General features: G+C 39.8%; 1 protein-coding gene across 2 annotated transcripts in view; it reads right to left on the reverse strand.

The window, feature by feature from the left end:
• Positions 1 to 13942, reverse strand: part of LOC121533659 (microtubule-associated serine/threonine-protein kinase 3) — a 44884-nt gene that overhangs the window by 30466 nt on the left and 476 nt on the right. The window contains exons 2-4 of one of the 2 annotated variants that reach the window (XM_041839787.2): positions 12050 to 12138; positions 9530 to 9602; positions 2307 to 2327 (exon numbers count right to left, since the gene is read on the reverse strand). In XM_041839787.2, the coding sequence (XP_041695721.1) occupies positions 2307 to 2327; positions 9530 to 9602; positions 12050 to 12138 (183 nt within the window). The remainder of the gene's footprint in view (positions 1 to 2306; positions 2328 to 9529; positions 9603 to 12049; positions 12139 to 13942) is intronic. The other variant, XM_041839788.2, reaches the window with a different exon arrangement.

The following is a 13942-nucleotide window of genomic DNA, read 5'->3' on the forward strand; positions in this document are numbered from 1 at the left end:
AGGTACCACATTCATCTGTACAAACAATAGTACGCAAGTATAAACACCATAGGATCACGCAGCCGTCATACCGCTCAGGAAGGAGACGCGTTCTGTCTCCTAGAGATTAACGTACTTTGGTGCGAAAAGTGCAAATCAATCCCAGAACAACAGCAAAGGACCTTGTGAAGATGCTGGAGGAAACAGGTACAAAAGTATCTATATCCGCAGTAAAACTAGTCCTATATCGACATAACCTGAAAGGCCGCTCAGCAAGGAAGAAGCCATTGCTCCAAAACAGCCATAAAAAAACCAGACTACGGTTTGCAACTGCATATGGGGACAAAGATCTTACTTTTTTGAGAAATGTCCTCTGGTCTGATGAAACAAAAATATAACTGTTTGGCCATAATGACCATCGTTATGTTTGGAGGAAAAAGGGGGTCCCTTGTAGGCCGAAGAACACCATCCCAACCGTGAAGCACGGGGGTGGCAGCATCATGCTGTGGGGGTGCTTTGCTGCAGGAGGGACTGGTGCACTTCACAAAATAGATGGCATCATCCATTTCTACAATGATTAAATGTCAGGAATTGTGAAATAATGAGTTTAAATGTATTTGGCTAATGTGTATGTAAACCTGCGACTTCAACTGTAGCTACAATAATAGCTCAAATATAGCTCAGTATTTCTATTATTTATTTCACACAAACTTTTTTGCTGTTCTTTATCAAGGGTGCAAATAATTATGGACCTGACTGTATCTGGGCTGATGAAGGACAGATTTTATCTTTCAGAAAATGTGGTTATCAAAATACAGTGCATTCGGAAAGTATTCAGACCCCTTCACTTTTTCCACATTTTGTTACGTTACTGCCTTATTCTAAAATGGAATAAATCGTTTTTTCCATCAGTCTACACACAATACCTCATAATGACAAAGCAAAAACAGTTGTTTTTATAATATTTTTGCAAATGTATTAATAAATAAAAACCACAAATATCACATTTACATAAGTATTCAGACCCTTTACTCAGTACTTTGTTGAAGCACCTTTGGCAGCGATTACAGCCTCGAGTCTTCTTTGGTATGACACTAAAAGCTTGGCACATCTGTATTTGGGGAGTTTCTCCCATTCTTCTCTGTAGATCCTCTCAAGCTCTGACAGGTTGGATGGGGAGCTATTTTCAGGTCTCTCTAGGGATGTTCGATCATGTTCAAGTCAGAGCTGCTGAAAGGATCTCTCTGTACTTTGCTCCGTTCATCTTTCCCTCGATCCGGACTAGTCTCCAAGTCCCTGCCGCTGAAAAACATCCCCACAGCACGATGCTGCCACCACGCTTCACCGTAGGGATGGTGCCAGGTTTCCTCCAGACGTGACGCTTGGCATTCAGGCCAAAGAGTTCAATCTTGGTTTCATCAGACCAGAGAATCTTGTTTCTCATGGTCTGAGAATCCATTAGGTGACTTTTGGCAAACTCCAAGCGGGCTGTCATGTGCCTTTTACTGAGGAGTGGCTTCTGTCTGGCCACTCTACCATAATGACCTGATTGGTGGAGTGCTGCAGAGATGGTTGTCCTTCTGGAAGGTTCTCCCATCTCCACAGAGGAACTGTTGAGCTCTGTCAGAGTGACCATCGGGTTCTTGGTCACCTCCACGAACAAGGCCCTTCTCCCCCGATTGCTCAGTTTGACTGGGCGGCCAGCTCTAGGAAGAGTCTTGGTGGTTCCAAACTTCTTCCATTTAAGAATTATGTAGGCCACTGTGTTCTTGGGGACCTTCAATGCTGCAGACATTATTTGGTACCCATCCTCGGATCTGTGCCTCGACACAATCCTGTCTCGGAGCTCTACGGACAATTCATTCAACCTCATGGACTGTTTTTTGCTCTGACATGCACTGTCAACTGTGGGACCTTATATAGACAGGTGTGTGCCTTTCCAAATCATGTCCAATCAATTTAATTTACCACTGGTGGACTCCAATCAAGTTGTAGAAACATCTCAAGGATGGTCAATGGAAACAGGATGTACCTGAGCTCAATTTCAAGCCTCATAGCAAAGGGTCTGAATAATTATGTAAATAAGGTATTTCTGTTTTAATTTTGTACTTTTTTGCAAACAAATCTAAAAACCTGTTTTCGCTTAGTCATTATGGCGTATTGTGTGTCGATTGATGAAAAAAAAATATTTTAATCAATTTTAGAATAAGGCTGTAACATAACAAAATGTGGAAAAAGTGAAGAGGTCTGAATACTTTCCGAATGCACTGTATAGAGGCAAGGAATGAGAAAGGCATGAAGGACAACAGGATAAGAGAAAGACCTACCTGTCAGTGCGAGCCATGTGGCTGAGGTCACGACAGCAGGAGAGAAGCAAAAGAGAGATTAAGGGTGAACATTTTAAACTGTTAAGGGTTAAGTTGGCATCTTTCTACGGTCTCATGCTTAGATTGAACATGACTGCGATAGTGAGCCACTGACCTGTGACATTTAATTTGACGAATGAAGTCTGACACAATTGGCTTAGGTGTCAGTCTTCATTTGTCTAGCATGGGGAGTACAGGAACTCAACACGAATTCAAAGAGCAAAAAAAAAAATGCTGTAGCACTTATTTGCTCTTTCTAAAAACCAGGGATACGGGCAATAGAAATGATCAGGGGGCTGAAATTATAAGGGTCTTATAATTTCAGTGCAGTGGAGTTATTTTTCAGCCCATATCAAATTTCCAGAGACATTGTGTAAAACCATGTATTTTACTATCAAAACTGGGTTGAAGAAAAATCATATTTCTATACATGTTGCATAACCAATAATGTGATGTGCCTTTATTCTAAATAAGACACTTATTCCCATGTTTTCACAGGATGTATCAAATGTTCAAGACAGCTGTTGCCATCAGGAATCAAAGCCAGGGTTGTGAATAAAGGGATGTTGAGTAACTGCGAGCACACTGCTGGCTAAATACGGTTTTAAAGGGGATCAAAATGAAAGCCTACTAAAAACAAATCTGTCCAGCTTAAAGGATTCAGCATCTCCTAGTTGAACGTTATGACTTTTCCAGCCTGAAAACAGTTTCCTGATGGCAACAGTTGTCTACAGTCTTCAACATTGGGTACATCCTCTTAATGCGAAAACATTGGAATAAGACTCTGATTTAGTATAAAGGCACATCCATTATTGGTTTCTGCAATGTCTTGATTTCTGTGTGGAAACATGTTTGTATGTTTTAAAAATGCCTGATGTTTGCAGGTGTCTGTTCGTATTTAAAATGTTCTTGTATTTATGTTCACCTGCCCGGGGACTTCAACACATATTTTCTCACGTATACTGAGACTAACATTTTTGTCCCTGCTCAAATAAACGTAACAAATAAATGTATTTTATAAAATACACACTTCAATCAACAGTCATTTACTTTATATTTAAATCTCTTCACACACACACACACCTTATCTGAGCAAGGAGGAAGCTAACCTAGCAGGAAGGATGTGATCTCCACTCTGACTCAACCAACCACAGCCTCCAGCCTAGGCCATGGCTCAAAGCTCCCTGCTTTATTTACAGTGCCTTCAGAAAGTATTCACACCCATGGACCTTTTCCACATTTTGTTGTGTTACAGCCTGAATTTAAACTGTATTACATGTAGATGTTGTGTCACTGGCCTACACACAATACCCCATAATGTCAACGTGGAATTATGTTGACACATTTTTACAAATTAATTTAAAATGAAAAGTTGAAAGGTCTTGAGTCAATAAGTATACAACCCCTTTGTTATGGCAAGCCTAAATAGGTTCAGGAGTAAAAATGTGCTTAACAAGTCACATAATACGTTGCATGGACAATAATAGTGTTTAACATGATCTTTGAATGACTACCTCATCTCTGTACCCCACACATACAATTATCTGTAAGGACCCTCAGTCGAGCAGTGAATTTCAAACACAGATTCAACCACAAAGACCAGGGAGGTTTTCCAATGCCTTGCAAAGAAGGGCACCTATTTGTAGATGGGTAGAAAATCTCAGAAAATATATTGTAGACCTCCACAAGTCTGGTTCATCCTTGGGAGCAATTTCCAAACGCCTGAAGGTACCACGTTCATCTGTACAAACAATTGTACGCAAGTATAAACACCATGGGTCCACGCAGCCGTCATACCACTCAGGAAGGAGACGCGTTCTGCCTCCTAGAGATTAACGTACTTTGGTGCGAAAAGTGCAAATCAATCCCAAAACAACAGCAAAGGACCTGAAAGGCCGCTCAGCAAGGAAGAAGCCATTGCTCCAAAACAGCCATAAAAAAAACAGACTTCGGTTTGCAACTGCACTTGGGGATAAAGATCTTACTTTTTGGAGAAATGTCCTCTGGTCTGATTAAACAAAAATAGAACTGTTTGGCCATAATGACCATCGTTATGTTTGGAGGAAAAAGGGGGTTCCTTGCAAGCCGTAGAACACCAACCCAACCGTGAAACACGGGAGTGGCAGGATCATGCTGTGGATGTGCTTTGCTGCAGGAGGGACTGGTGCACTTCACAAAATAGATGGCATCATGGGAAAGGAAAATTATGTGGATATATTGAAGCAAAACCTCTCAGTCAGGAGGTCAAAGCTTGGTCACTAATGGGTCTTCCAAATGGACAATGACCCCAAGCATACTTCCAAAGTTGTGGCAAAATGGCTTAAGGACAACAAAGTCAAGGTATTGGAGTGGCCATCACAAAGCCCTGACCTCAATCCTATAGAACATTTGTGGGCTGAACTGAAAAAGCGTGTGCGAGCAAGGAGGCCTACAAACCTGACTCAGTTCCACCAGTTCTGTCAGGAGGAATGGGCCAAAATTCACCCAACTTATTGTGGGAAGCTTGTGGAAGGCTACCCGAAACGCTTAACCCAAGTAAAACAATTTAAAGGCAATGCTACCAACTACTAATTGAGTATGTAAACTTCTGACCCACTGGGAAAGTGATGAAAGAAATAAAAGCTGAAATAAATCATTCTCTCTACTATTATTCTGACATTTCACATTCTTAAAATAAAGTGGTGATCCTAACTGACCTAAGACAGGGATTTTTTACTAGGATTAAATGTCAGGAATTGTGAAAAACTGAGTTTAAATGTATTTGGCTAAGGTATATGTAAACTTCCGACTTCAACTGTACATTCAGTAATCTTGCTCTGATTTGTCATCCTGAGGGTCCCAGAGATAAAATGTAGCATAGTTTTGTTTGATAAAATCCATTTTTATATTCAAATGCAGGAACTGGGTTCTACAGTTTGACCCCCTGCTGTCTCTGGCTCCATATTTTCTGTAGGAAGCTAATGATCCATCATGTATGACATTCCTGGGAGTATGTAAACTTAAATGTATTATTACCATAGCATTTTTGTATGTTCTTTATAGTTATGTACTTGAAAATGTATAAATTACACCTAGATTCCTACATCACAGTCTGGCCTTTCTCTTGCATTTCAAAGCTGATGCAACAAAACAAAAAATTGAAAACGCATGTTTTTTTGTTTGTATTATCTTTTACCAGATCTAATGTGTTATATTCGCCTACATTAATTTCAGATTTCCACAAACTTCAAAGTGTTTCCTTTCAAATGGTATCAAGAACATGCATATTCTTGCTTCAGTTCCTGAGCTACAGGCAGTTAGATTTGGGTATGTCATTTTAGGCGAAAATTTAAAAAAAGAGTCCTATCCTTAAGAGGTTTTAATGATTTACAATAAGCATTCCAACATCATTTTGTTCTGTCAGTTGCAGAGTCTTGCAATCAGGCATGATGCATTTGTAATTTGGCTGCACCCCTTGCTTTGAAGTGAAATGTTGGCAATGCATTGAGTGTGACATCATTGCTAAACCCACAACAAATGGCAAGAGAGATGCAAGTAAATGTTGAAAGGGAGGAATCAGAGGAGTCAACTCTCTCTCAACCTTTTGTGCGTGCAAGAACGCTGGTCGGTCCGTCGATAATGTCACGATTCGCTGTTCTGAGGTGTTCGAGTAACGTAAATGTTTTTCAAGGGATAAGGACCAATATAGACAGGTGCAAGAAAGGTTGAGAAAGACTGGTCTACTACTGTAAAGTAAATAAGTAGAGGTGGTCTGAAGGTAGGGGAAAATTGCCCTTAGAATCCGGACGAACCCACACAAATAAACATCCAGAGAGCTTAAGTATAACAGGGTCCACATACTAGGGTTGAATATTTTCCAAATGTTCCATCCCGAGAATAAATCACTTTTCTCCCGGGTAACCCGGTATTTCCTGCCAAAACCGGAAGTGTCATTCAAAAGCATTATAAAGCATATACATATGTCTGGATTAGATTAGAGCATTTTATGAGTCCAAGCCCAAAAAAGCCCAAATTATTGTGCCGTTATCCAATAGATATATGATATAGCATACATTACGCATGACAGAAAAACATAAAAGGCCATAGATGTAGCTAGCTATATGCTCTCTTGGGTAAATAAATTAACCTAGCTCCAGTAGGCTAATCTTTTTGAGTGTGAACTGTATTACTGTACTGTATTATACGGACTGGAATTACGCACATCGTTCAAACCATGATAAAGTTCAGAGAACATGCGATTCTGGTGCAGCACATGCGGCCTACAAGGTGACAAGTATAGGCTAGCGAATTAGATTTTAATTTTTAAATATGATAGGGCCTATTTGTATAATCAGTAGGCTGACGCATATATACCTTTCATAATATTTCCCCTAATGTTATTAGCCTACCTCCGCTTTCTCTCTCTATTGCTGCTTCATTCCATCCTCGCTTTCAACAGTTACATGAAATACGTTTTTGTTGTCCTTATCTTCATCATTCTAATGACATCCTTGAATAATATAGGACTAGAATTAGATGCAGAAGGCTTTCACTTCTCCTCACGAAGATTGAATGGTTATGGGTCTGAATAAATAACTGCTATATCCTACTGCCATCTTTCAAACTACCTGTGAGTTCTGTTGGCTGCTGTATTTAACATTCAGCAAAAAAAGAGCTTGTGTTCCTCTTCGAATTGTCTATTGGTATAAGAAATGCACAAAAAAATAAAAAAAAGAATGTCCAGCAAGCTATTCTAGTCTAGCTTTTCCTGCATGGGACTCCAAGAGCTAAGGAGTGTTTTTTTAAAGAGAGGCCAGCAGAGCACAGGTGTGTGCGTATTGCACAAGAGACAGAGGCTATAAATCAGAAGCTTATTATGCATAACCCATCATTAATTACCTAAATATAAGGCTAATACTGCATTGAATGTATTACCTGAAAGAGGTAGGCTAGGGCATATATATATATATATATATATATATATATATATATATATATATATATATATATATATATATATATAGTGGGGGAAAAAAGTATTTAGTCAGCCACCAATTGTGCAAGTTCTCCCACTTAAAAAGATGAGCGAGGCCTGTAATTTTCATCATAGGTACACGTCAACTATGACAGACAAATTGAGAAAAAAAATCCAGAAAATCACATTGTAGGATTTTTTATGAATTTATTTGCAAATTATGGTGGAAAATAAGTATTCGGTCACCTACAAACAAGCAAGATTTCTGGCTCTCACAGACCTGTAACTTCTTCTTTAAGAGGCTCCTCTGTCCTCCACTCGTTACCTGTATTAATGGCAGCTGTTTGAACTTGTTATCAGTATAAAATACACCTGTCCACAACCTCAAACAGTCACACTCCAAACTCCACTATGGCCAAGACCAAAGAGCTGTCAAAGGACACCAGAAACAAAATTGTAGACCTGCACCAGGCTGGGAAGACTGAATCTGCAATAGGTAAGCAGCTTGGTTTGAAGAAATCAACTGTGGGAGCAATTATTAGGAAATGGAAGACATACAAGACCACTGATAATCTCCCTCGATCTGGGGCTCCACGCAAGATCTCACCCTGTGGGGTCAAAATGATCACAAGAACGGTGAGCAAAAATCACAGAACCACACGGGGGACCTAGTGAATGACCTGCAGAGAGCTGGGACCAAAGTAACAAAGCCTACCATCAGTAACACACTACGCCGCCAGGGACTCAAATCCTGCAGTGCAAGACGTGTCCCCCTGCTTAAGCCAGTACATGTCCAGGCCCGTCTGAAGTTTGCTAGAGTGCATTTGGATGATCCAGAAGAGGATTGGGAGAATGTCATATGGTCAGATGAAACCAAAATATAACTTTTTGGTAAAAACTCAACTCGTCGTGTTTGGAGGACAAAGAATGCTGAGTTGCATCCAAAGAACACCATACCTACTGTGAAGCATGGGGGTGGAAACATCATGCGTTGGGGCTGTTTTTCTGCAAAGGGACCAGGACGACTGATCCGTGTAAAGGAAAGAATGAATGGGGCCATGTATCGTGAGATTTTGAGTGAAAACCTCCTTCCATCAGCAAGGGCATTGAAGATGAAACGTGGCTGGGTCTTTCAGCATGACAATGATCCCAAACACACCGCGGGGCAACGAAGGAGTGGCTTCGTAAGAAGCATTTCAAGGTCCTGGAGTGGCCTAGCCAGTCTCCAGATCTCAACACCATAGAAAATCTTTGGAGGGAGTTGAAAGTCTGTGTTGCCCAGCGACAGCCCCAAAACATCACTGCTCTAGAGGAGATCTGCATGGAGGAATGGGCCAAAATACCAGCAACAGTGTGTGAAAACCTTGTGAAGACTTACAGAAAACGTTTGACCTGTGTCATTGCCAACAAAGCGTATATAACAAAGTATTGAGAAACTTTTGTTATTGACCAAATACTTATTTTCCACCATAATTTGCAAATAAATTCATTAAAAATCCTACAATGTGATTTTCTTGATTTTTTTTCCTCATTTTGTCTGTCATAGTTGACATGTACCTATGATGAAAATTACAGGACTCTCTCATCTTTTTAAGTGGGAGAACTTGCACAATTAGTGGCTGACTAAATACTTTTTTCCCCCACTGTATATATCAATCTAGAACAGGATTATCTATATAGATGCAATTTGAATGGAGCTGATGGAGATAGAGAGAGAAAGACTGTGAGAGAGTGCTCGCACGTGCACTGATTTAAAGTAACAATATTCGCGTGATAGGCTGTTTTAAAACTCTGCAGCTGCAATTTAAAAAATTATCATCTTTACAATTAAAAAACAAGGTGCCCCCGAAAGCCAGATGGAGATTGGTGAATTAGATGAGCATCTGATGTTTACATTCCTGTGGCATAGGCTATGCTGCAGCAAATGCAGGCCTACCTGTCACAATAAAAAAGTTACCATGATGAGATGATAGGTCTACATGCATTGTGAACTGAAATGGGCTGTCTGTCCCCACCATGAGCGTTGATGAGTGATCATGCAGAGAGCAGAGAGAATGCTGTAGAGAACCAAGATTTCGACATCTCATATAATTTAACAGTTCAATTTCACGCCATGCTTTCATATAAATAATTTATTATAATTGACTGGTTTCTCGCAGTTATTTATTCCGGGAAAAGGGAGTGGTTAATCTCGGTAACCGGGTTTCCGCCATTCAACCCTACCACATACCTGCGAGCAAATGGGAAGTTGAGGGAGGCACCGGTGGACACATTTCGGGGGCTGTCTATGGGACTGCATGCAGCTGAAAAGAAACAAGGGATGATTACCATCATTACAATTAATTAAGCTTGGATAATAAGAATAGGTAATTATAGCGATTGAAACCCTTTAAATATTTTGAATAAGGATGAGGCAAACTCTATGGAGGCAAGTCTCAGGTACTGTAAGTAGATAGACTGAATAATATCTCAAATAGGTCTGGTTTATGGTGCCAAACATAGTAGCAGTTACCATCAAAGGTCATTAATCGAGAGGAGGCTATGCGCCGTTGTGAAGTATAATTTTGTTTGTCGAGACACAAGAGTTCATTAACATGGGAGCATTTTGCTACCAATTAAACTGTAAACATAATGAACGCTTAGTTGTGCCCTCTAACCAGATAAGTCTCGACATGATAGAACTTGAAAGAGAATGTCTGCACATCTCTGGAATGTAGGGCCCTCGTACATAACTCTATTCATAGGGTGCACCTGCTTGACAACCAGAAGTGATAGAGTGCCTTCAGAAAGTATTCATACCCCTTGACTTAATCCACATTTTGTTGTGTTATAGCCTGAATTCAAAAGTTATTAAATAGATTTTTCCCCATGATGACAAAGCGAAAACATGTTCTTAGAAATGTTTGCAAATTTATTGAAAATGAAATACAGAAATATCTCATTTACATAAATATTCACACCCCTGAGTCAATACATGTTCCAGTAACCTTTGGCAGGGATTACAGCTGTGAGTCTTTCTGGGTAAGTCTCCAAGAGCTTTGCACACCTGGATTGTACAATATTTGCACATTATTCTTTAAGCTCTGTCAAGTTGGTTGTTGATCATTGCTAGACAGCCATTTTCAAGTCTTGCCATAGATTTTCAAGCTGATTTAAGTCAAAACTGTAACTAAGCCACTCAGGAACATTCAATGTTGTCTTGGTAAGCAACTGCAGTTTATATTTGGCCATGTGTTTAAGGTTATTGTCCTGCTGAAAGGTGAATTTGTCTCCCAATGTCCGTTGGAAAGCACACTGAACCAGGTATTCCTCTAGGATTTTGCCTGTGCTTAGCTCTATTCCGTTTCTTTTTATTCTAAAAAACTCCCTAGTCCTTGCAGATGACAAGCATACACATACCATGATGCAGCCATCCCTGTGCTTGAAAATATGAAAAGTGGTACTCAGTGATGTGTTGTGTTGGATTTGCCCCAAACATAACGCTTTGTATTCAGGACACAAAGTTCATTTCTTTGCCACATTTTTTTCAGTTTTACTTTAGTGCCTTATTGCAAACAGGATGCATATTTTTGAATATTTTTTTATCTGTACAGGCGTCCTTCTTTTCACTCTGTCATTTAGGTTGGTATTGTGGAGTAACTACAATGTTGTTGATCCATCCTCAGTTTTCTCCTAACACAGCCAGGAAACTCTGTTTTAAAGTCACCATTGGCTTCATGGTGAAATCTCTGAGCGGTTTCCTTACCCTCCGGCAGCTGAGTTAGGAAGGACACCTGTATCTTTGTAGTGACTGGGTGTATTGATACACCATCCAAAGTGTAATTAATAACTTCACCATGCTCAAAGGGATTTCAATGTCTGTTTGTTTTTTTACCCATCTACCAATAGCTGCCCTTCTTTGCGAGGAATTGGAAAACCTCCCTGGTCTTTGTGGTTGAATCTGTGTATGAAATTCACTGCGCGACTTAAGGACCTTACAGATAATTTATGTGTGGGGTAGAGAGATGAGGTAGTCATTCAAAAATAATGTTAAACACTATTATTGCACACAGAGTGAGTCCATGCATCTTATTATGTGACTTCTTAAGCACAGTTTTACTCCTGAACTTAATTTAGGCCTGCCATAACAAAGGGGTTGAATACTTATTGACTCAAGACATTTCAGCTTTTCATTTTTTATTAATTTGTCAAAATGTCTAAAACCATAATTCCACTTTGACACTATGGGGTATTGTGTGTAGGCCAGTGACACAAAATCTCAATCTAATCCATTTTAAATGTAGGCTGTAACACAACAAAATGTGGAAACAGTAAAGGGGTGTGAATACTTTCTGAAGGCACTGTATCCCATTGATTTAAATGCTAAAACCCACCCCTTTACCGAAGAACCAATTTGTAGAACGTGTAGCTCAGTTGGTAGAGCATGGCGCTTGCAACGCCAGGGTTTTGGGTTCGACTCCCACGGGGGGCCAGTATGAAAATGTATGCTAAATGACTAAAATGTAAAATGTATCCTCCTTTATTTTCTACAATCAGCACAGCATATATCTACAAATGCTTTGAGGTCCCAATGGTAGCGAGACAAATCCAAAATATTGATAGTTGCACTTGCTATGTTGTAGTAGGACAGCCTACTCTAAAACATTCAAACGTGTAAATGTGTAGGTATAGGTCTACGTAGTGTACTACAGGCTACAAAAACAGGCTACATACATTGGAGACAAACTTCTCTTCCTGTGATGGTTCTTACCGGTATGGACGGAGAGTGGGGAGAGAGGGCGTGACAGAGTGGGCGAAGGTGTCCCCAGGCCAAGACTCTTCCTGTTGCTGCTCCGGCAACTGTGTAACACAAACAGGGACAGAGATGTCAGTCACCAGCTACAAAACACTTCAGTCATCCATCTGGCAGTGCTTCAAAACATGAATTAGTTCCGCTTTCAAATAGCAATAGGAATAGTTCAAGTGATGTCATAAAAATGTCTTTAAGCACAGCAAATAAACCTGTCTATGCCAGAGGGGGGAAAAGATAATCAAAAACAGTTTTGTTTCTATTCTGGGAGGGGCAAAGATGCACTGCTTTCAAAGTGAGTAACTGGCTATGACTAGCAAGCAATGGAGGGATTTTTCTGCCATTGAAATCCTTGGGCGGGCCGCCTAAGTGTTTTTTGGGGTTGCCTAAGTCCAAACAGTGTAATAAACAAACGCTGTCTAAACTTGTAAACTTAAACAACTAAAACGAGATAGTATGTAGAAAAGATAACGGATGCATATAATCACCAAAATAAAAGCTAGACCGTCAGAATTGAAATGTCCAAAAACAATGAATTTAGCAGTATTCATTTTGTTATTATGTTTCAGCAAAATAACACAGCATTATCTATGAAATAATGCATAGAATTGCAGGAAACTAACTTTAAAACTGCAAAACTCTCTCTCAAAACTTCAATATAACCAAAATCAACACAATTGCCAATGGCTGTTTTTAATAACTGTGAAACAACAAAATATGAGGGTGAAACACTTGTATAACCAAAAGTCCACAAAAAATCAACCACTTTGAGCACAGGCCTATGTGCATCAACAGAAGGCATACTCACAGACAGAGTCAGACAGTTTATTATAAAGACTGTGAGGAGGAGTCAAGTAAATCATCTCCTCGATTTGAGCAGAAGGGGCACAATAAGGGTCAATAAAGCACAGATGAGCATCACTTAGATTGACCTATAAGAAGAGGCGGCATTAGGGCAGCAAGTAGCCTAGCGGTTAGAGCGTTGGGCCAAATCCCAGAGTCGACAAGGTGATAAATCTGTCGTGTTCCCTTGAGCAAAGCACTTAACCCTATAATTGTTCCAGGATCACCGTTGATAATGGCAGACCCTGGCCGTGACCCGACTCTCCAAGGGGTGTCTTGGGATATGCATAAAACATTTCCAATTCACACATGTGTATTAATACACACTTGAACATGTGTGAAATAGGACAAATATCAAATATAAGCACCCATCAAATTATTATATGAGACTGCCACAGGCCTACCAGATCTAGGATGTTTTGCACAGCAGTGAGCAACCCAAAATTCTACGTGAAACAGGAATATGCCTATTTATTCTGCACAGTCTCATTGTTTTGAATGGCTGTACTTAGGTCATGAATTATTTAATAAATAACTGTTTTGTTCCCTTTTTGTTATAACAGTATTACAGACTTAAACACGAATAACCTATAGGCCTATTTGTTTTGCCTTTTCCATAACTATATTGCAGTCAACGATAAATATCAACAATCAGCACATTTTCTAAGCACTGACCAAGCACTGAAACAAAAACAATGGGGATAAGACAGCGCATAGCATCAATATCGAAACCAAATGGCAGCCAATGAATGAGCGTCAACATCGGCTATGTTATCAGTTACAAAGTAATGACAAACATGTTTTTATCTAGTTACATTGTTTCTGAATGTGTGAAATGGACACAATGTAAGTTGAGGTCAAGCATGCGTCCATCTGGATGGCCATCTGGACCATACACGGGTTATTTCAGAGACTTCAGCAAGGCCAATACAAGAAAATATCCGTAAAAAAAGAATACAAAACACATTCAAAGGAAAATAATTTGCTGCTGTTGAGCTTTGTTACATGCCT

Source organism: Coregonus clupeaformis, chromosome 20 (genome assembly GCF_020615455.1).
Source record: "Coregonus clupeaformis isolate EN_2021a chromosome 20, ASM2061545v1, whole genome shotgun sequence".
In the NCBI taxonomy this organism is placed as follows: Eukaryota; Metazoa; Chordata; class Actinopteri; order Salmoniformes; family Salmonidae; genus Coregonus; species Coregonus clupeaformis.